This window comes from Somniosus microcephalus, chromosome 10, assembly GCF_052327205.1.
Source record: "Somniosus microcephalus isolate GS21.2 chromosome 10, FLI_Smic_1.0, whole genome shotgun sequence".
NCBI classification, from domain to species: domain Eukaryota; kingdom Metazoa; phylum Chordata; class Chondrichthyes; order Squaliformes; family Somniosidae; genus Somniosus; species Somniosus microcephalus.
In genome coordinates, this window is record NC_140996.1 from 148,872,142 (window position 1) to 148,893,443 (window position 21,302).

A 21,302-nucleotide genomic window follows, 5' to 3' on the forward strand; every position below is an offset into this window, starting at 1 on the left:
GTCGGTGGGCTTGTAGTGAATGTTTGTCAATAGCCTATCCCCAGAGATGGAGACAGAGAAGTCGAGGAAGGGAAGAGTCAGAGATGGACCATGTGAAGGTGAGGGAAGGGTGGAAATTGGAGGCAAAGTGAATGAAATTGTCTCGTTCAGGGCGAGAGCAGGAAACGGCACCGATACAGTCATCAATGTACCGGAAAAAGAGGTGAGGGAGGGGACCCGAGTAGGACTGGAACAAAGAGTGTTCCACATATCCCACAAAAAGGCAGGCATAGCTGGGACCCATGTGGGTACCCATGGCAACACCTTTAATTTGGAAGAAATGAGTGGAGTTAAAGGAGAAGTTGTTCAATGTGAGAACAAGTTCAGCCAGGCGGAGGGTGGTGGTGGATGGGGACTGGTTGGGCCTCTGTTCAAGGAAGAAGCAGAGGCGCCCTCAGGCCATCCTGGTGGGGGATGGAGGTGTAGACGCATTGTACGTCCATGGTGAAAAGGAGGCGTTTGGGGCCAGGAAACTGTTAAAGTGGCGGAGGGCGTCCGAAGAGTCGCGGATATAGGTTCTGTAAAAGTATCCTCCGGACTCAAAGGAAAACCGTTAACAATGCATGCAGGGCAGAACTAGGCCAATATCCATTAATAATCACTATCCAAAAAAGAGCCACCAAATTTTGGAAACACCTAGAAATGAGCAACCCCCAATGCTATCATTACGAAGCCCTGAAATGCCAAGAGAGGACCATAAAGAAGAATACCCTCAGTCAACTAGTCCTGGGACTCAGTGAAGTAACTACTAACAATAACCAGTCCCAGGACAGTGACAGCGTAACACAAAGAATTCGACCCAACACAATCGTCGCTAAGCAAAAAGAAAAATATCTGTCATATTGGGCAGAAACAACAAAAACCCAAAGCAAACTCAATTGCTACTTGGCCCTAAACAGACAATACAACATGGCGGATTACCTGACCATGGTAAAGGATAGCAAACTGAGAAAAACTTTGACAATGTGCAGACTTAGTGAACATAACCTGGCGATCGAAAAAGGTAGACACAGGCAGACCCGGCTACCAAGAGAGGACAGGATATGCTCTCACTGCAGTCAGGGAGTGGTGGAGACAGAGATGCACTTCCTCACAGCTTGTAGAAAATATCAGGGCATAAGGGGGAATTTCTACCCAAAATTCACAAAAATATGCCCGGATTTCAGAAATTTGAATGACGACCGAAAACTCCCATACCTGCTAGGGGAAGAGAGAAATTGTATAACACTAGCGGCACACTATGTTACAGCTTGCCATAAACAGAGGGACAACCACTAAATATAAGAAAAGAGTATATATAAATTATATGAAAGTATATTTATACACTCAGGGATATATCTGTTTATACACTGTATGGATAGATCTGTATTTTTGTGAACAAACATGAATGTTTTTCGATGCTTTGGCAACATAAGATGTAACTTGTCATGCCAATAAAGCGATTTGAATTGAATTGAATTGAATTATAGGTGGGAAGAGACTGGACAAGGGGAGAAAAGATAGAGTCGAGATAGGAAGAGATAAGTTCTGTGCGGCAAAAACAGACTGAAACAATGGGTCTACCAGGACAGTCCTGTTTGTGGATCTTGGGAAGGAGGTAGAAGCGGGCTGTGCGGGGTTGGGGAACTATGATGTTGGTGGCCATGGGGGGGAAGATCTCCAGAGGAGATGAGGTCAGTGACGGTCTTGGAAACGGTGGTTTGATGTTCGGTAGTGGGGTCATGGTCCAGGTGGAGGTAGGAGGAGGTGTCGACAATCCCAACGCTCTCCTGGCCTGCCTCTCGCCTTCAACCCTCCGAAAACTTCAGCTCATCCCAAAACTCCCGCTGCTCCCTGTGTCCTAACTCGCACCGAGTCCCGTTCGCCCATGACCCTTCCCCGACGCTGACCTACATTGCCTCCTGGTCCGGCAGCGCCTCCCAGTCAAAATTCTCATCCTCGTGTTCAAATCCCTCCGTGGCCTCTCGCCTTTCCCAAACCCCCACCCCCATCTCTGTAACCTCCTCCAGCTCTACAACCCTCCCAGATGTCTGTGCTTCCCCCGATTTCCATCGCTCCACCATTGGCGGCCGTGCCTTCAGCCGCCTGGGGCCCCAAGCTCTGGAATTCCCTCCTTAAACCTCTGCCTCTCCCTCTCTCCTCCTCTAAGACTCTCCTTAAAAACCTCCCTCTTTGACCAAGCTTTTGGTCACCTGTCCTTATTATCAGGTTATGATAGAGCTGTACAAAACGCTAGTTAGTCCACAGCTGGAGTACTGTGTGCAGTTCTGGCCGCCACACTATAGGAAGGATGTGATTGCATTGGAGAAGGTGCAGAGGAGATTCACCAGGATGTTACCTGGGCTGGAGCGCTTCAGCTATGAAGAGAGACTGGACAGGCTGGGGTTGTTTTCCTTGGAGCAGAGAAGGCTGAGGGGGGGACCTGATTGAGGTGTACAAAATTATGAGGGGCATAGATAGGGTAGATAGAAAGGAACTTTTCCCCTTAGCAGAGGGGTCAATAACCAGGGGGCATAGTTTGAAGGTAAGGGGCAGGAGGTTTAGAGGGGATTTGAGGAAAAACTTTTTCACCCAGAGGGTGTTTGGAATCTGGAACTCACTGCCTGAAAGGGTGGTAGAGGCAGGAACCCTCACAACATTCAAGAAGCATTTAGATGAGCACTTGAAACGCCATAGCATACAAGGCTATGGACCAAGTGCTGGAAAATGGGATTAGAATAGACAGGGCTTGATGGCTGGCATGGACATGATGGACCGAAGGGCCTCTTTCTGTGCTGCATGACTCCCCTTCTGTGGATCGGTGTCAAATTTTGTCTGATGATCGCTCCTGTGAAGCGCCTTGGGACGTTTTCATCGATAATGGCTTGTTGTTGTAGTACGTAACACACACACACACAGACGCGTTGACCCTGACCTACCCGCCCAGCAATACCTCGCCGCGACATTTTTCGAAGATTAATGCTTATCTCCTCCTCCTCCTCCTACAGGCAAGTGAAGAAATCCACATTAAACCCCAACGCGAAAGAATTCAACCCCACGAAAACGCTGGTACCCGTGGTAAGTGCAACCTCGCCCACTACCCGTCTCATAGCGTCACCTGCGTTGCGTACAAAACAACTGAAGGTACCTCAGAATGGTAAATTACAAGAGACTGCAGGTAACATTCGCTCCGCACAAGTGCCAGGCAATGACGGATATGGGGAGAAGGTGAAGGGATAATTATAAGTCCTAGCCCTTCCCGGGCTACCCCAGATCAGGCGTATTCCCCAGACGTTCACCTTCAACTTAAGTTAGAGATAGCCGAATTCCATAAGACGCTTAAATGGGTCTAAAGGTTCAGGCTATCTCTCCCTAAAGGAAAGGAACGACTGAAGATGTTACCGTCCTCCAGATAGCACTTTTAATAAGTTTAACTAGACTGTAACCTTCCGGATACAGAACAGAAATCACAGAAATCCCCACAGTGCAGATAGAGGCCATATCCCACCCTATCCCCTTAACCCCACGTATTTAATCCCCTAACACTAAGGGTCAATTTATTATAGCCAAATCAACCTAACCCGCACATCTTTGGACTGTGGGAGGAAACCGGAGCACCCGGAGGAAACCCACACAGACACAGGGAGAATGTGCAAACTCCACACAGACAGTCGCCCGAGGCCGGATTTGAACCCGGGTCCCTGGCGCTGTGAGGCAACAGTGCTAACCACTATGCCACCGTGAGGGTCCGGAATACCCCCCAGAATTCTGCAACTCCTTACAAAAGAGTGTACAGAAATTGAGTTCGCGAGTTTATACAGAAATACTCTGAGACAATTCTAAAAATATATTGTTTTATTTACGAGCCGACATTCATTTAACAGCTGTTGAGTCAGTCGCAACATTAACCATTCAAAATACAAATAGCTTACATTTCTTATTTCTCAGAGATCCTTATTCTCAAATCTTTACTTCGTTACATTTCTACATTTCTTACTTATCTCTAAATCCAGAACATCCACCAAAATCAAATATCTTGATTATCCGAGACTCAAAGTTATAAACTTACAGATGGTGCCTTTAAAGTTGAGAAACGCTTGGCCCGTTCAGCGACTTCTAACTTTCTGTTTGAAAAGGTCTATCTTTTATACCCTTTTTGCAGTGGTTTATTCTTTGAAGTTCTCTGCTGATGTAAGCTAATTATCTTTATTGAATGCTTTCTATCTTACTGTCAATTCAACTATTGCATGCATAATTATGTCTCTACCTTTAGGTGTTCCAAAAACTATCATAAAAACAATATGACAGCAATGGTTTCTGTTTGATGCCATTCTTATCGAAGATTTTCCATTCAATTCTTAATATTGGCTTTACTGGTTTTAGCAGACGTTGTGACTCCGTGGTGTTCCAAGTTCAGTACAAAAACAATGTAATTGCTTGGTGCATCTGTTGAAGTTATATCTTCAAAGTGTTCCTGTTGGTATTATATTTACTATGTATAAATTAAAGACACTTCAACTGGGTGTTTACTTGTTTTCTAGCTATCTCAATTGGTTGCATATTTAATCGTGTTTCCTGTCTTCCAAGTTTAACATAAAAACTATTTGACCAGCAGGTGTTTCTTTTACTTGATATCATCTTTTCAAAGGCACATGGTTTTTTAAATATTCTGTTCCTGTTTCCCTGAGTGTTTCTGTTCAACGTGTTAGCTTGTAACACCTTAAACTGGGTCTTCCATTGTGTTATTCCCAAACTCCAGACCCTCTGGAATTGCCAAACTGCCATTTCAATAGGGCCATTGTTTTAGTATATTTAACTAATTCCCATTTCATGGCTTGTATGTTTACAACTTTGTTAAACAAGTGATCTTTATCTCAGAATCCTGTTTTCTGTTTACAGCCCGTGTCTCCAAGGCTGTCCAGACTTTTAAACCCAGTATATCATGTATTAATAATATCAGAATTCTGTTCATATTATGGTGTATCTTTCTGAAATATGGCTTATTCCTTCACACCACCATCTACAAGGCACAAGTCAGGAGTGTGATGGAATAATCTCCACTTGCCTGGATGAGTTGCAGCTCCAACAACACTCGAGAAGCTCGACACCATCCAGGACAAAGCAGCCCGCTTGATCGGCACCCCATCCACCACCTTAAACATTCACTCCCTCCACCACCAGCGCACCGTGGCTGCAGTGTGTACCATCTACAAGAGGCACTGCAGCAACTCGCCAAGGCTTCTTCGGCAGCACCTCCCAAACCCGCGACCTCTTCCACCTAGAAGGACAAGGGCAGCAGGCGCGTGGGAACACCATCACCTCCAAGTCGTGCATCTTGTAGATAGTACACACTGCAGCCACGGTGCGCCGGTGGTGGAGGGAGTGAATGTTTAAGTCGGTTAGACTCTCTCTTGTTGGAGATGGTCAATGCCTGGCACTTGTGTGGCGCGAATGTTACCTGCCACTTATCAGCCCAAGCCTGAACGTTGTCCAGGTCTTGCTGCATGCGGGCATGGACTGCTTCATTATCTGTGGAGTTGTGAATGGCAGTGAACACTGTGCAGTCATCAGCGAACATCCCCACTTCTGACCTTATGTTGGGGGGAAGGTCGTTGATGAAGCAGCTGAAGATGGTTGGGCCTAGGACACTGCCCTGAGGAACTCCTGCAGCGATGTCCTGGGGCTGTGATGATTGACCTTCAACCACCACAACCATCTTCATTTGTGCTAGATATGACTCCAGCCAGTGGAGAGTTTTCCCCCTGATATAATAATAACCCATAATACCCATAATCAACTTTTATTGTCATTGTTAGTGCACAAGTGCAGTACAACGAAATGTAGGCTTGCGGCTCCCGAGAGTGTACATTTAGATTAAGACATTTAAACATTCAACATACATTTGGCTTGTAATACATTAACATAAATATAACCATAATAAAGTGCATTGGCAGATGTGCAGGCTTTAGAGTTTATTTGTGGAGTTCAGTAGGATGACAGCCCTGGGAAAGAAGCTGTTCCTAAATCTGGTCGTACGGGTGCGAATGCATCTGTAGCGTCTCCCAGATGGCAGGAGGGCGAACAGACTGTGGCTGGGGTGGGCAGGGTCTTTGATGATGGTCTGTGACCTCCGTAAACAGCGTTTCTGGTATATGTGCTCTATGGTCGGTAGCCGGGTGCCGGTAATGCGTTGGGCAGTTTTGACTACCCGCTGCAGGGCTTTCCGGTCATAGTAGTTACAGCTGCCATACCATACCGTGATACAGTTCGTCAGGATGCTCTCTATTGTGCAGCGGTAAAAGTTAGAGAGGATCAGGGGTGACAGATTACATCCCTTCAGCCTCCTTAGGAAATATAGGCGCTGCTGGGCCTTCTTCACCAGAGAGGAGGTATTGAGGGACCAGGAGAGGTCTTCCGTGATGTGGACTCCGAGGAACTTAAAGCTGTCCACCCTTTCCACCACAGCCCCATTGACTTCAGTTTTACTAGGGCTCCTTGATGCCACACTCGGTCAAATGCTGCCTTGATGTCGAGGGCAGTCACTCTCGACTCACCTCTGGAATTCAGCTAATAAAAACAGATAATGCTGGAAATACTCAGCTGGTCAGGCAGCACCTGTGGAGAGAGAAACAGAGCTAACGTTTCACGTCGATGACCCTTCGTCAGAACTGGAGTTTGGGCCAAGTCTGTAATGAGATCGAGCTTCCCTGTCCCAGGGGAGCGGGGATTATTCTCTCCAACTTCCGCCCTGTGATGTCTAACGGTGTGTGTGTATGTTTGTGGTTACAGAGTAAGCCCGCCAGTACTCCGACTCCACCCAGGCCCCAGACCCAGCCCAGCCCTTCCATCATGGTGACTCCTGGGCAGAACGCCATCTACAACACACAGTACATCTCCTACGTACATGGGATCCACATGAACCCCGCCGTGCAGGTAGGTACCCGTGCTCATCCCCTCCACGCTACCGCGGACCCCCCCGAACCCCAACCGTGACAGCCCCCAACCCACCCACCCACCACACAACCGCAGACTCACCCCAACCTCGACCCTCACCCTCCACACAACCCTGGACCCTCACCCCCTCCACACATCCCCGACCCCCCTTCTGACATAATAAAACTCACTACGCACTTGGTTTCAGCATTAAGCAAGGCTTTAATCAACTTGTTTCAGAACATGGAGTTCTAGTTGTACTTCACTAGTTCCTTGTCTTACAAAATGCCCCTGGTCAAGCTGGGCCCATGCCCGAGTATTTATACTCCTTGGACGGCGCCACCAGCTGGCAGTCCAGTGTTGTTTCATGAGTAGTTTCTGAGGATGAGATTTATAACACACAACCCCGGACCCTCCACGCAACCCCGGACCACCCCTCACACCCTCCACGCAACCCCGGACCCCCCCTCACACCCTTCACACAACCCCAGACCCTCACACCCTCCACACAACCCCGGACCCCCCCTCACACCCTCCACACATCCCCGACCCCCTCCGCATAGCTCCAAACTCCCTCCTCCGCACAACTCCGCCGAGCAGGTACATACGACCTCCACCTCCCTCTGCGCACAACCCTCTCTCTCTTGCTTCCCCTCTGCCCAGCCGTCTCTTCCCCTCTCAGGATATTTGTCTCTCTGTCTCTCTCTCTCTCTCTCTCTCTCTCTGTCTCTGTCTCTGTCTCTCTGTCTCTCTCTCCCTCTCCCCCTCTCTCTCTCTCTCTCTCACTCGCTGTGTCTCCCTCCCTCTGTCTCCCTCCCTCTGTGTCTCCCTCCCTCTGTGTCTCCCTCCCTCTGTGTCTCCCTCCCTCTGTGTCTCCCTCCCTCTGTGTCTCCCTCCCTCTGTGTCTCCCTCCCTCTGTGTCTCCCTCCCTCTCTGTCTCCCTCCCTCTCTGTCTCCCTCCCTCTCTGTCTCCCTCCCTCTCTGTCTCCCTCCCTCTCTGTCTCCCTCCCTCTCTGTCTCCCTCCCTCTCTGTCTCCCTCCCTCTCTGTCTCCCTCCCTCTCTGTCTCCCTCCCTCTCTGTCTCCCTCCCTCTCTGTCTCCCTCCCTCTCTGTCTCCCTCCCTCTCTGTCTCCCTCCCTCTCTGTCTCCCTCCCTCTCTGTCTCTCTCTCTCACTCTCTGCCCCCCCACCCCCGGTATGCTGACCTCTCTTTGTCTCTCTCTCTCAGGGCCCTCAGGTTTACCAGTACACCATCCCTCCAGTGCAAGTCAGCCAGAGTAAGCCGTTCCGAAGCACGAAAGGTCAGTGTCCGACTCCTCTGCTAGAGGGAAGCTAATTAATGTACGGAGAGCAGCACGTGAATGGAGCGCAGTCACAGGGCAATGTTGGGATGAGAGGGCTGTCCTATGAGGAGAGATTGTGTAGAATGGGCCGATATTCTCTGGAGTTTAGAAGAATGAGAGGTGATCTCATTGAAACATACAAGATTCTGAGGGGGATTGACAGGGTCGATGCTGAGAGGCTGTTTCCCCTGGCTGGAGAGTCTAGAACCAGGGGGCACAGTCTCAGGATAAGGGGTCGGCCATTTAGGACTGAGATGAGGAGGAATTTCTTCACTCAGAGGGCGGTGAATCTTTGGAATTCTCTACCCCAGAGGGCTGTGGAGGCTCAGTCGTTGAGTATATTCAAGGCTGAGATCGATAGAGTTTTGGACTCTCGGGGAATCGAGGGATATGGAGATCGGGCGGGAAAGTGGAGTTGAGGTCGATGATCAGCCATGATCTTATTGAATGGCGGAGCAGGATCGAGGGGCCGAATGGCCGACTCCTGCTCCTAATTCTTATGCTCTTCATGTTAACTATGAAATCTGCAGGGTCCCGAGCTGGGTTTAACTGGGATGTGCAGGGTGTTTGAACTGTTACTGGGGGCGGGTGGGGGAGCGGAGGGGAGTCGCAGGGTTTGTGTATAAAATGGAGATGATTGACCTGAAATTTTAAAATTATGAAATGATTGATCTGGAGAGCATTGGAATAGTCTCTTGGTTAGACCACACTTGGAGCACTGTGCACAGTTCTGGTCTGGTTAGACCACAGTTGGAGCAATGTGCACCGTTCTGGTCTGGTTAGACCACACTTGGAGCACTGTGCACAGTTCTGGTCTGATTAGACCACACTTGGAGCACTGTGCACAGTTCCGGTCTGGTTAGACCACACTTGGAGCACTGTGCACAGTTCTGGTCTGGTTAGACCACACTTGGAGCACTGTGCACAGTTCTGGTCTGGTTAGAGCACACTTGGAGCACTGTGCACAGTTCTGGTCTGGTTAGACCACACTTGGAGCACTGTGCACAGTTCTGGTCTGGTTAGACCACACTTGGAGCACTGTGCACAGTTCTGGTCTGGTTAGAGCACACTTGGAGCACTGTGCACAGTTCTGGTCTGGTTAGACCACACTTGGAGCACTGTGCACAGTTCTGGTCTGGTTAGACCACAGTTGGAGCAATGTGCACCGTTCTGGTCTGGTTAGACCACACTTGGAGCACTGTGCACAGTTCTGGTCTGATTAGACCACACTTGGAGCACTGTGCACAGTTCCGGTCTGGTTAGACCACACTTGGAGCACTGTGCACAGTTCTGGTCTGGTTAGACCACACTTGGAGCACTGTGCACAGTTCTGGTCTGGTTAGAGCACACTTGGAGCACTGTGCACAGTTCTGGTCTGGTTAGACCACACTTGGAGCACTGTGCACAGTTCCGGTCTGGTTAGACCACACTTGGAGCACTGTGCACAGTTCTGGTCTGATTAGACCACACTTGGAGCACTGTGCACAGTTCTGGTCTGGTTAGACCACACTTGGAGCACTGTGCACAGTTCTGGTCTGGTTAGACCACACTTGGAGCACTGTGCACAGTTCTGGTCTGGTTAGACCACACTTGAAGCACTGTGCACAGTTCCGCTCTGGTTAGACCACACTTGGAGCACTGTGCACAGTTCTGGTCTGGTTAGACCACACTTGGAGCACTGTGTACAGTTCTGGTCTGGTTAGACCACACTTGGAGCACTGTGCACAGTTCTGGTCTGGTTAGACCACACTTGGAGCACTGTGCACAGTTCTGGTCTGGTTAGACCACACTTGGAGCACTGTGCTCTGTTCCGGTCTGGTTAGGCCACACTTGGAGCACTGTGCACAGTTCTGGTCTGGCTGGATTTACTAGAAAGAGGCGAATAACAGAGATACATTCAAGGAGAAGCTCGATAAGTGCATGAGGGAGAAAGGAATAGAAGGATATGCTGATGGGGTTAGATAGAGGGAGGAGCATAAACCTGTTGGGCCGAATGGCCTGTTTCTATGTTGTAAATACTTTGTTATTTGCCCTAAAAGAGTTGCCGTCTCCTCCTGCTCCTCCCCTCTTTCCTCAGGTTCTGTGCCTCCCCAGCGCTCGGAGCAGCACCACCCTCCCTCTGCACCTCCCATCATGCAAGCTGCCTCGGCCGCTGGCCCTCCCTTGGTGGCAGGACCCTACTCTCCGCCCTACCTGCCCTACAGCCCGCAGCAGTTCGCCGGGCAGCCCGCCATGATGCAGGCCATGGCACAGTACCATTCCCAGGTAGGTGGTCTCGGACTGTGTGCGGGAGTGTGAGTGTGCGCGCGCGCGCACGACTGGGCAAGTGTGTGCGTGCGGGCGTGCGTGCGTGGGCCACTGTGTGTGTGCGTGCGTGGGCAACTGTGTGTGTGCGTGCGGGGGCAACTGTGTGTGTGTGTGCGGGGGCAACTGTGTGTGTGTGTGCGGGGGCAACTGTGTGTGTGTGTGCGGGGGCAACTGTGTGTGTGTGTGCGGGGGCAACTGTGTGTGTGTGTGCGGGGGCAACTGTGTGTGTGTGTGCGGGGGCAACTGTGTGTGTGTGTGTGCGGGGGCAACTGTGTGTGCGGGGGCAACTGTGTGTGTGTGCGGGGGCAACTGTGTGTGTGTGTGCGGGGGCAACTGTGTGTGTGTGGGGGGCAACTGTGTGTGTGTGTGGGGGGGGCAACTGTGTGTGTGGGGGGGGCAACTGTGTGTGTGGGGGGGGCAACTGTGTGTGTGGGGGGGCAACTGTGTGTGTGGGGGGGCAACTGTGTGTGTGGGGGGCAACTGTGTGTGTGTGTGTGTGGGGGGGGCAACTGTGTGTGTGTGTGTGGGGGCAACTGTGTGTGTGTGTGGGGGCAACTGTGTGTGTGTGTGGGGGCAACTGTGTGTGTGTGTGTGGGGGCAACTGTGTGTGTGTGTGGGGGCAACTGTGTGTGTGTGTGTGGGGGCAACTGTGTGTGTGTGTGGGGGCAACTGTGTGTGTGTGGGGGCAACTGTGTGTGTGTGTGGGGGCAACTGTGTGTGTGTGGGGGCAACTGTGTGTGTGTGTGGGGGCAACTGTGTGTGTGTGGGGGGGCAACTGTGTGTGTGGGGGGGCAACTGTGTGTGTGGGGGGGCAACTGTGTGTGTGGGGGGGCAACTGTGTGTGTGTGGGGGCAACTGTGTGTGGGGGGGCAACTGTGTGTGTGGGGGCAACTATGTGTGTGTGGGGGGGCAACTGTGTGTGTGTGTGGGGGAGGTAACTGTGTGTGTGTGGGGGGGGCAACTGTGTGTGTGTGGGGGGGGCAACTGTGTGTGTGGGGGGGGGCAACTGTGTGTGTGTGGGGGGGCAACTGTGTGTGTGTGTGTGGGGGGGCAACTGTGTGTGTGTGGGGGGGCAACTGTGTGTGTGTGGGGGGGGCAACTGTGTGTGTGTGTGTGTGGGGGGGCAACTGTGTGTGTGGGGGGGCAACTGTGTGTGTGTGGGGGGGCAACTGTGTGTGAGGGGGGGCAACTGTGTGTGTGTGTGTGTGGGGGGCAACTGTGTGTGTGGGGGGGCAACTGTGTGTGTGTGGGGGGGTAACTGTGTGTGTGTGGGGGGGCAACTGTGTGTGTGTGTGTGTGGGGGCAACTGTGTGTGTGTGTGGGGGCAACTGTGTGTGTGTGTGGGGGGGGCAACTGTGTGTGTGTGGGGGCAACTGTGTGTGTGTGTGTGTGGGGGCAACTGTGTGTGTGTGGGGGGGCAACTGTGTGTGGGGGGGCAACTGTGTGTGTGGGGGCAACTGTGTGTGTGTGTGTGTGGGGGCATCTGTGTGTGGGGGCAACTGTGTGTGTGTGTGTGTGGGGGCAACTGTGTGTGTGTGTGTGGGGGGGCAACTGTGTGTGGGGGGGCAACTGTGTGTGGGGGGGCAACTGTGTGTTGTGGGGCAACTGTGTGTGTGGGGGCAACTGTGTGTGTGTGTGGGGGGGCAACTGTGTGTGTGGGGGGGCAACTGTGTGTGTGTGTGAGGGGGGCAACTGTGTGTGTGTGTGAGGGGGGGGCAACTGTGTGTGTGTGGGGGCAACTGTGTGTGTGTGTGGGGGGGCAACTGTGTGTGTGTGCGGGGGGGGGCAACTGTGTGTGTGGGGGGCAACTGTGTGTGTGTGGGGGGGCAACTGTGTGTGTGTGGGGGGGCAACTGTGTGTGTGTGTGGGGGCAACTGTGTGTGTGTGTGGGGGGCAACTGTGTGTGTGTGTGGGGGGGCAACTGTGTGTGTGTGTGGGGGGGCAACTGTGTGTGTGTGTGTGGGGGCAACTGTGTGTGGGGGGGCAACTGTGTGTGTGTGTGTGTGGGGGCAACTGTGTGTGTGTGTGGGGGCAACTGTGTGTGTGTGTGGGGGCAACTGTGTGTGTGTGGGGGGGCAACTGTGTGTGTGTGGGGGGGCAACTGTGTGCGTGGGGGGGCAACTGTGTGTGCGTGGGGGGGGCAACTGTGTGTGTGTGTGGGGGGGGCAACTGTGTGTGTGTGGGGGGGCAACTGTGTGTGTGGGGGGGCAACTGTGTGTGTGTGTGTGTGGGGGCAACTGTGTGTGTGTGGGGGCAACTGTGTGTGTGTGGGGGCAACTGTGTGTGTGTGGGGGCAACTGTGTGTGTGTGGGGGCAACTGTGTGTGTGGGGGCAACTGTGTGTGTGTGGGGGCAACTGTGTGTGTGTGGGGGCAACTATGTGTGGGGGGGCAACTGTGTGTGTGTGTGGGGGGGGCAACTGTGTGTGTGGGGGGGCGTCTCTGTGTGTGGGGGGGGCAACTGTGTGTGTGTGTGTGGGGGCAACTGTGTGTGTGGGGGCATCTGTGTGTGTGTGTGGGGGCAACTGTGTGTGTGTGTGTGGGGGGCAACTGTGTGTGTGTGTGTGTGTGTGTGTGTGTGTGTGTGGGGGGGGCGACTGTGTGTGTGTGTGGGGGCAACTGTGTGTGTGTGTGTGGGCAACTGTGTGTGTGTGACTATAGAACATCCGATCATATCTTCACCCTACAGACCCTAATTGACAAACACGTTCACCATAACAAAAGCAAAATCTACGCATGCTTTGTAGATTTCCAGAAGGCTTTCGACTCCATCTGGCATGACGGTTTATTCCTGAAACTTATCGAAAGCGGTGTAGGAGGGAAAACATATGATGTAATTAAATCAATGTATACAAACAACAAATGTGCAGTTAAAATTGGAGACAAACAAACAAAATACTTCGCACAGGGGCGGGGGGTGACGCAGGGCTCGCCAATCTCACCGACACTCTTTAATATTTACATAAATGAATTGGCAAAACTACTTGAACAATCTACAGCACCCGGCCTCACCCTATATGAATCCAAGGTTAAATTCCTCCTCTATGCAGACGACCTGGTTCTGCTGTCACCAACTAAAGAGGGGCTACAGCAGAACCTGGACCTGCTGGAGTCGTACTGCCAGACTTGGGCCCTGACAATAAATCCCCAAAAAACCAAAGTCCTTGTGTTCCAGCAAAGATCCAAACATCGGGGACCCAAAATAAATTTCACAGTAGGAACAACCAAAATTGAACAAACCACTAACTACACATACTTGGGCTTAAAAATCAGTTCTACGGGAAACTTCAAACTGGCTGTGAATGAACTGAAAGAGAAAGCAAGAAGGGCTTTCTATGCCATCAAAAAATCAATCCAAATAGAAATCCCAATTAGCATTTGGCTCAAAATTTTCAAATCAGTAATTGAACCAATTGCACTCTATGGCAGTGAGGTATGGGGACCGCTAACTCAACAAGAATTTGCAAAATGGGACAAACACCCAATTGAGATCCTACATGCAGAATTCTGTAAAAGTATCCTCCGCACTCAAAGGAAAACAGTAAACAATGCATGCAGGGCGGAACTAGGCCAATATCCATTAATAATCACTATCCAAAAAAGAGCCACCAAATTTTGGAATCACCTACAAATGAGCAATCCCCAATGCTATCACTACGACGCCCTGAAATGCCAAGAGCTGACCATAAAGAAGAATACCCTCAGTCAACTAGTCCTGGGACTCAGTGAAGTAACTAACAATACTAACAATAACCAGCCCCAGGACAGTGACAGGGTAACACAAAGAATTCGACCCAACACAATCGTCGCTAAGCAAAAGGAAAAATATCTGACATATTGGGCAGAAACAACAAAAACCCAAAGCAAACTCAATTGCTACTTGGCCCTAAACAGACAATACAACATAGCTGATTACCTGACCATGGTAAAGGATAACAAACTGAGAAGAACCTTGACAAGGTACAGACTTAGCGAACATAGCCTAGCGATCGAAAAAGGCAGACCAGGCTGCCAAGAGAAGACAGGATATGCTCTCACTGCAGTCAGGGAGTAGTGGAGACAGAGATGCACTTCCTCACAGCCTGTGGAAAATATCAGGGCATCAGGGAGAATTTCTACCAAAAATTCTCACAAATATGCCCTGATTTCAGAAATCTGAATGACAACCAAAAACTCCCATTCCTACTGGGAGAGGAGAGAAGCTGTGTAACACTGGCGGCACACTATGTTACAGCTTGCCATGAACAGAGGGACAACCAGTAAACTAAGAAAAGAATATATATAAACAATGCGAATGTATATTTATACACTCGGGGATATACCTGTTTATACACTGTATGAATAGAACTGCGTTTATGTGCTAAACCATAAATGTATTTTGATGCTTTGGCAACATAAGATGTAACTTATCATGCCAATAAAGCGATTTGAATTGTGAATTATGTGTGTGGGGGGGGCAACTGTGTGTGTGTGTGTGGGGGGGGCAACTGTGTGTGTGTGTGTGGGGGCAACTGTGTGTGTGTGTGTGGGGGCAACTGTGTGTGTGTGTGGGGGGCAACTGTGTGTGTGGGGGGGCAACTGTGTGTGTGTGGGAGGGCAACTGTGTGTGTGTGGGGGGGCAACTGTGTGTGTGGGGGGGCAACTGTGTGTGTGGGGGGGCAACTGTGTGTGTGTGGGGGCAACTGTGTGTGTGTGTGTGGGGGCAACTGTGTGTGTGTGTGTGGGGCAACTGTGTGTGTGTGGGGCAACTGTGTGTGGGGGTGGCAACTGTGTGTGTGGGGGGCAACTTTGTGTGTGGGGGGGCAACTGTGTGTGTGTGTGGGGGCAACTGTGTGTGTGGGGGTGGCAACTGTGTGTGTGGGGGCAACTGTGTGTGTGTGTGTGGGGCAACTGTGTGTGTGGGGGTGGCAACTGTGTGTGTGGGGGGCAACTGTGTGTGTGGGGGGGGCAACTGTGTGTGGGGGTGGCAACTGTGTGTGTGGGGGGCAACTGTGTGTGTGGGGGGGGCAACTGTGTGTGTGTGTGGGGGCAACTGTGTGTGTGTGTGGGGGGGGAACTGTGTGTGTGTGGGGGGGGCAACTGTGTGTGTGTGTGGGGGGGCAACTGTGTGTGTGGGGGTGGCAACTGTGTGTGTGGGGGGCAACTGTGTGTGTGTGGGGGGGGCAACTGTGTGTGTGTGTGGGGGGGCAACTGTGTGTGGGGGGGGGCAACTGTGTGTGTGTGTGGGGGGGCAACTGTGTGTGTGGGGGGGCAACTGTGTGTGTGTGTGGGGGGGCAACTGTGTGTGTGGGGGCAACTGTGTGTGTGTGTGGGGGGGGCAACTGTGTGTGTGTGTGTGGGGGCAACTGTGTGTGTGTGTGGGGGGGGCAACTGTGTGTGTGTGTGGGGGGGGCAACTGTGTGTGTGTGTGGGGGGGGCAACTGTGTGTGTGTGTGGGGGGGGCAACTGTGTGTGTGTGTGGGGGCAACTGTGTGTGTGTGTGGGGGGGGCAACTGTGTGTGTGTGGGGGGGGCAACTGTGTGTGTGGGGGCAACTGTGTGTGTGTGTGGGGGGGGGCAACTGTGTGTGTGTGTGTGGGGGCAACTGTGTGTGTGTGTGGGGGGGGCAACTGTGTGTGTGTGGGGGGGCAACTGTGTGTGTGGGGGGGCAACTGTGTGTGTGTGTGGGGGGGGCAACTGTGTGTGTGTGTGGGGGCAACTGTGTGTGTGGGGGGGCAACTGTGTGTGTGTGTGGGGGCAACTGTGTGTGGGGGGGCAACTGTGTGTGTGTGTGGGGGGGCAACTGTGTGTGTGTGTGTGGGGGGGCAACTGTGTGTGTGTGTGGGGGGGCAACTGTGTGTGTGTGTGGGGGGGCAACTGTGTGTGTGTGGGGGGGCAACTGTGTGTGTGTGTGTGTGTGTGGGGCAACTGTGTGTGTGTGGGGGGGCAACTGTGTGTGTGTGTGGGGGGGGGGCAACTGTGTGTGTGGGGGGGCAACTGTGTGTGTGTGTGGGGGCAACTGTGTGTGTGTGTGGGGGGGGCAACTGTGTGTGTGTGTGTGTGGGGGGGCAACTGTGTGTGTGTGTGTGGGGCAACTGTGTGTGTGTGTGGGGGGGCAACTGTGTGTGTGTGTGGGGGGGGGCAACTGTGTGTGTGTGGGGGGCAACTGTGTGTGTGTGTGGGGGGGCAACTGTGTGTGTGGGGGTGGCAACTGTGTGTGTGGGGGGCAACTGTGTGTGTGTGTGTCGGGGGGCAACTGTGTGTGTGGGGGTGGCAACTGTGTGTGTGTGTGGGGGGGGCAACTGTGTGTGTGTGTGTGGGGCAACTGTGTGTGTGTGGGGCAACTGTGTGTGTGGGGGTGGCAACTGTGTGTGTGGGGGGCAACTGTGTGTGTGTGTGGGGGGGCAACTGTGTGTGTGGGGGGGGCAACTGTGTGTGTGGGGGTGGCAACTGTGTGTGGGGGGCAACTGTGTGTGTGGGGGGGGGCAACTGTGTGTGTGGGGGGGCAACTGTGTGTGTGTGTGGGGGGGGCAACTGTGTGTGTGTGTGTGTGGGGGGGCAACTGTGTGTGTGTGTGTGGGGCAACTGTGTGTGTGTGTGGGGGGGCAACTGTGTGTGTGTGTGGGGGGGGGCAACTGTGTGTGTGTGGGGGGCAACTGTGTGTGTGTGTGTGGGGGGCAACTGTGTGTGTGGGGGTGGCAACTGTGTGTGTGTGTGGGGGGGGCAACTGTGTGTGTGTGTGTGGGGCAACTGTGTGTGTGGGGGTGGCAACTGTGTGTGTGGGGGGCAACTGTGTGTGTGTGTGGGGGGGCAACTGTGTGTGTGGGGGGGGCAACTGTGTGTGTGGGGGTGGCAACTGTGTGTGGGGGGCAACTGTGTGTGTGGGGGGGGGCAACTGTGTGTGTGGGGGGGCAACTGTGTGTGTGTGTGGGGGGGCAACTGTGTGTGTGGGGGGGGGGCAACTGTGTGTGTGTCTGCGTGTCTGTCTGCGTGTAGTGCAGGCGGGCGCCTGTCTGTCTGCCAGCGTTCCCGCTAAGCTGTCTGGACAACCCATGCAGGCCAATCATCGACTTTTCAATCGTTCATTCTGCACGAAAGTTTGAATGGGCCTCGCAGCCCGTGAAAGGGACCGCGCGCCCAAAGAAAATATATGGGGAACTTTGGTGTGTGTGCGCGCGAAGGGTGGGGTGCGCGCGAGATGGGGGTGTGTTGCAGCAAGAGGGTGTTGCCTGCGCGTGAGAGGAGAGTTGCGCGTCCTCTTGTGCTCAGTTTGTTAGAGAGGATCAGATCAGAGATATCTTATGGTTTGTTTTTGCCATCCCGTGTTTCCTCGACTCCAGGATCTTTCCCCCGCCCCACCACCGCCCCCCCCCCACCCCTGAAAATGAGTGGGGCTCAGTAACCCCACACACCGGGCGTGAGATCGGCTAACTCCCGGCTCCCGGGCCTTTCCTGTTCTGTGTGACCCCCGCCACAGAGGGAGCAGAGCTCAGTCAGGTTCCCCGCCCCCCCCCCGCGATCGTAGTGTGCTCTCCGATGAACTCACCCACCTCTCTCTCTCTCTCTCTCTCTCTCTCTCTCTCTCTGCCGCAGCCCGTCTACGCCTCCATGATTCAGAGCAACCCTCGCATGATGGGCTCCGCCGGCCATCCCCAGGCCATCGTCTCCAGCTCCGGCCCCCAGTACCCCTCGGCGGAACAGGCCCCTCCCCAGGCCATGTACGGTAAGTGGCGCCCTGCCTCCCGTCCAGTTTGGGGGGGTTGGCTGGGAGCGTGTTGGGAGGGTGTGGGGGCGGTGAGCGTGACACGTACCGGAGCGATGTGGTTTCAACTCTTGACCTCTGGCATAACGACCTGTCGCTGAGGTGGAGGGCGGGAGGGGATGACGTGATGTGACCCCTCCCCGGTTTGGGACAAATGTTTTTTCTTTATTTCTTTCTGGGATGTGGGCGTCGCTGGCAAGGCCAGCATTTATTCGCCCTCGAGAAGGTGGTGGTGAGCCGCCCTCTTGAACCGCTGCAGTCCGGGTGGTGAAGGTGCACCCACGGCGCTGTCAGGGAGGGAGTTCCAGGATTCTGACCCAGCGACGATGAAGGAATGGCCGATTATATTTCTAAGTCCTTATCTGAGCAAGGATGTCTTGCTGCAGTTGTGCAGGGCCTTGGTGAGACCACACCTTGAGTATTGTGTGCAGTTTTGGTCACCTTATCTGAGGAAGGATGTTCTTGCCATGGAAGGAGTTCAGCGAAGATTCACCAGACTTATACCTGGGATGGCAGGAATGACGTATGAGGAGAGATTGGGTCGATTGGGCTTGTACTCGCTGGAGTTTAGAAGAATGAGAGGGGATCTCATTGAAACTTATAAAATTCTAACAGGACTAGACAGACTAGATGCAGGAAGGATGTTCCTGATGGTCGGGGAGTCCAGAACCAGGGGTCACAGTCTAAGGATAAGGGGTAAGCCATTTAGGACAGAGATGAGGAGGAATTTCTTCACCCAGAGAGTGGTGAACCTGTGGAATTCTCTACCACAGAAGGCAGTGGAGGCCAATTCATTAAATATATTCAAGAAGGAGTTAGATATATTTCTTAAGGCTAAAGGGATCAAGGGATATGGGGAGAAGGCAGGGACAGGGTACTGAACTTGGATGATCAGCCATGATCTCATTGAATGGCAGAGCAGGCTCGAGGGGCCGAATGGCCGACTCCTGCTCCTATCTTCTATGTTTCTATGTCAGGGTGGTGTGTGTGTGTGACCTGGTGGGGAACTTGGAGGTGGTGGTGCTCCCATGCACCTGCTGAACTCTGCTCTCTGATCTCTGCCCGACGGTCAGACGGACACAGCGGGGGGGTGGGGAGAGCGTGACCCCCTCCGCAGATGAAAGGATGGGGTTCAAACCCTTGACCACGGAGATAGCGACCTGTCGCGCACGGGGGTGGGGGGAAGGGGGCGCGACCCCTCCCGGGGTCGGTGGGGGGGGGGGGAATGGGGCTCAAACTGTGACCTCTGGTTTAACTACCTGCCGCACGTGTGTGGGGAGGGGGAGAGGTTGCGTGTCCCCTCCCGGGGCGCGTGGCTCGATCTCTGCTCCCGAACCCCAGCGCTCTGGGCTAACAATCTCACGCGGGGAAGGGAGCGTGACCGCCCCCCCACCTGAGGACGGAGCGACGGATTTCCGACTCTTCTCACGCAGGGGTCAACATCCTTCACATAATAAAACTCACTACGCACTTGGTTCGAGCATAAAGCAAGGCTTTAATCAACTTGTTTCAGAACTTGGAGGTCTAGTTGTACTTCACTAGCTCCTTGTCTTACAAAATGTCCCTGTACAAGCTGGGCCCACGCCCGAGTATTTATACTCCTTGGACGGCGCCACCAGCTGGCCGTCTAGCGTTATTTCATAAGTAGTTTTTTGATGATGAGATTTATAACAATCCTTTCGGAGGGTGGGACCACCAGGGGTGGGGCAGTGTAACGGAGGGAGGGGGGAGTGTGTGACACCCGGGGGTGGGGCAGTGTAACGGGGGGAGTGTGGGACCACCCGGGGGTGGGGCAGTGTAACGGAGGGAGGGGGGAATGTGGGACCCCCAGGGGTGGGCAGTGTAACGGAGGGATGGGGGGAGTGTGTGACACCCGGGGGTGAGGGAGAGTAACGGGGGAGGGTGGGACACCCGGGGGTGAGGGAGAGTAACGGAGAGTAACGGAGGGAGGGAGGGAAGGGGTGGGATGGGATGGGGGGGGGCGCTCGGTCCCTGCCTCCGCTGGCCGTGACTAACCACTTCTCTTCTCTCTTGCAGTGTCGGCGGGCGTTCCCCAGCCCTACCCCCACGCCACGCCCCTCCACCATCACACTCCGCACCCTCAGCCTGCGACCACACCGACCGGGAGCCAGCAACAGGGCCAGCACGCTGCACCCAGCCCCGTACAGGTACCGATGACTCCTCTCAACTTAGCTCAGGGTTAACGTCATCTCTCTCTCTCTCTCTCTCTCTCTCTCTCTCTGTTGACTATCTCTCTGTTGACTATCTCTCTCTCTCTCTGTGCTGACTCTCTCTCTGTCTCTGCCTCTCGCTCCCCCTGCCCCCTCTCGCTCCCCCTTGCCCCCTCTCGCTCCCCCTGCCCCCTGCCCCCTCTTCGCTCCCCCTGCCTCCCCTCGCCCCCCCTGCCTCTTTCGCTCCCCCTCTGGCTGTCTGTAACTCTCTCTCTCTCTGCCTCTCGCTTCCCCGGCCCCTCTCGCTTCCCCGGCCCCTCTCGCTCCCCTGCCCCCTCTCGCTCCCCCTTGCCCCTCTCACTCCCCTTGCCCCCTCGCTCGCCCCCTCTCGCTCCCCCTGCCCCCTCTCGCTCCCCCTGCCCCCTCTCGCTCCCCCCTGCCCCCTCTCGCTCCCCCCTGCCCCCTCTCGCTCCCCCTGCCCCCTCTCGCTCCCCCTGCCCCTCTCGCTCCCTGCCCCTCGCTCCCCTGCCCTCGCTCCCCCCTGCCCCCTCTCGCTCCCCCCTGCCCCCTCTCGCTCCCCCCCTGCCCCCTCTCGCTCCCCCCTGCCCCCTCTCGCTCCCCCCTGCCCCCTCTCGCTCCCCCCTGCCCCCTCTCGCTCTCCCCCCCTGCCCCCTCTCTCTCTCTCTGTCTCTCGCTGTGTCTGAGATCGATGGATTTTTGTTGGGGTATCGAAAATCTGGAGCCAAGGCGGGTAAATGGAGTTGAGGTTCAAATCAACCACGATTTGATTGAA

General features: G+C 53.8%; 2 protein-coding genes across 2 annotated transcripts in view; both read left to right on the forward strand.

Moving 5' to 3' along the window:
• LOC147111750 (ataxin-2-like protein) overlaps window positions 1-20,557 on the forward strand; it is a 47,698-nt gene extending 27,141 nt beyond the window's left edge. The window contains exons 7-12 of the mRNA XM_085998949.1: window positions 3,027-3,096; window positions 6,808-6,951; window positions 8,179-8,251; window positions 10,371-10,558; window positions 18,170-18,299; window positions 20,376-20,557. Of these exons, the coding sequence (XP_085855075.1) occupies window positions 3,027-3,096; window positions 6,808-6,951; window positions 8,179-8,251; window positions 10,371-10,558; window positions 18,170-18,299; window positions 20,376-20,542 (772 nt within the window). The 3' untranslated portion in view covers window positions 20,543-20,557. The remainder of the gene's footprint in view (window positions 1-3,026; window positions 3,097-6,807; window positions 6,952-8,178; window positions 8,252-10,370; window positions 10,559-18,169; window positions 18,300-20,375) is intronic.
• LOC147111749 (mitogen-activated protein kinase kinase kinase kinase 4-like) overlaps window positions 1-21,302 on the forward strand; it is a 536,567-nt gene that overhangs the window by 448,105 nt on the left and 67,160 nt on the right.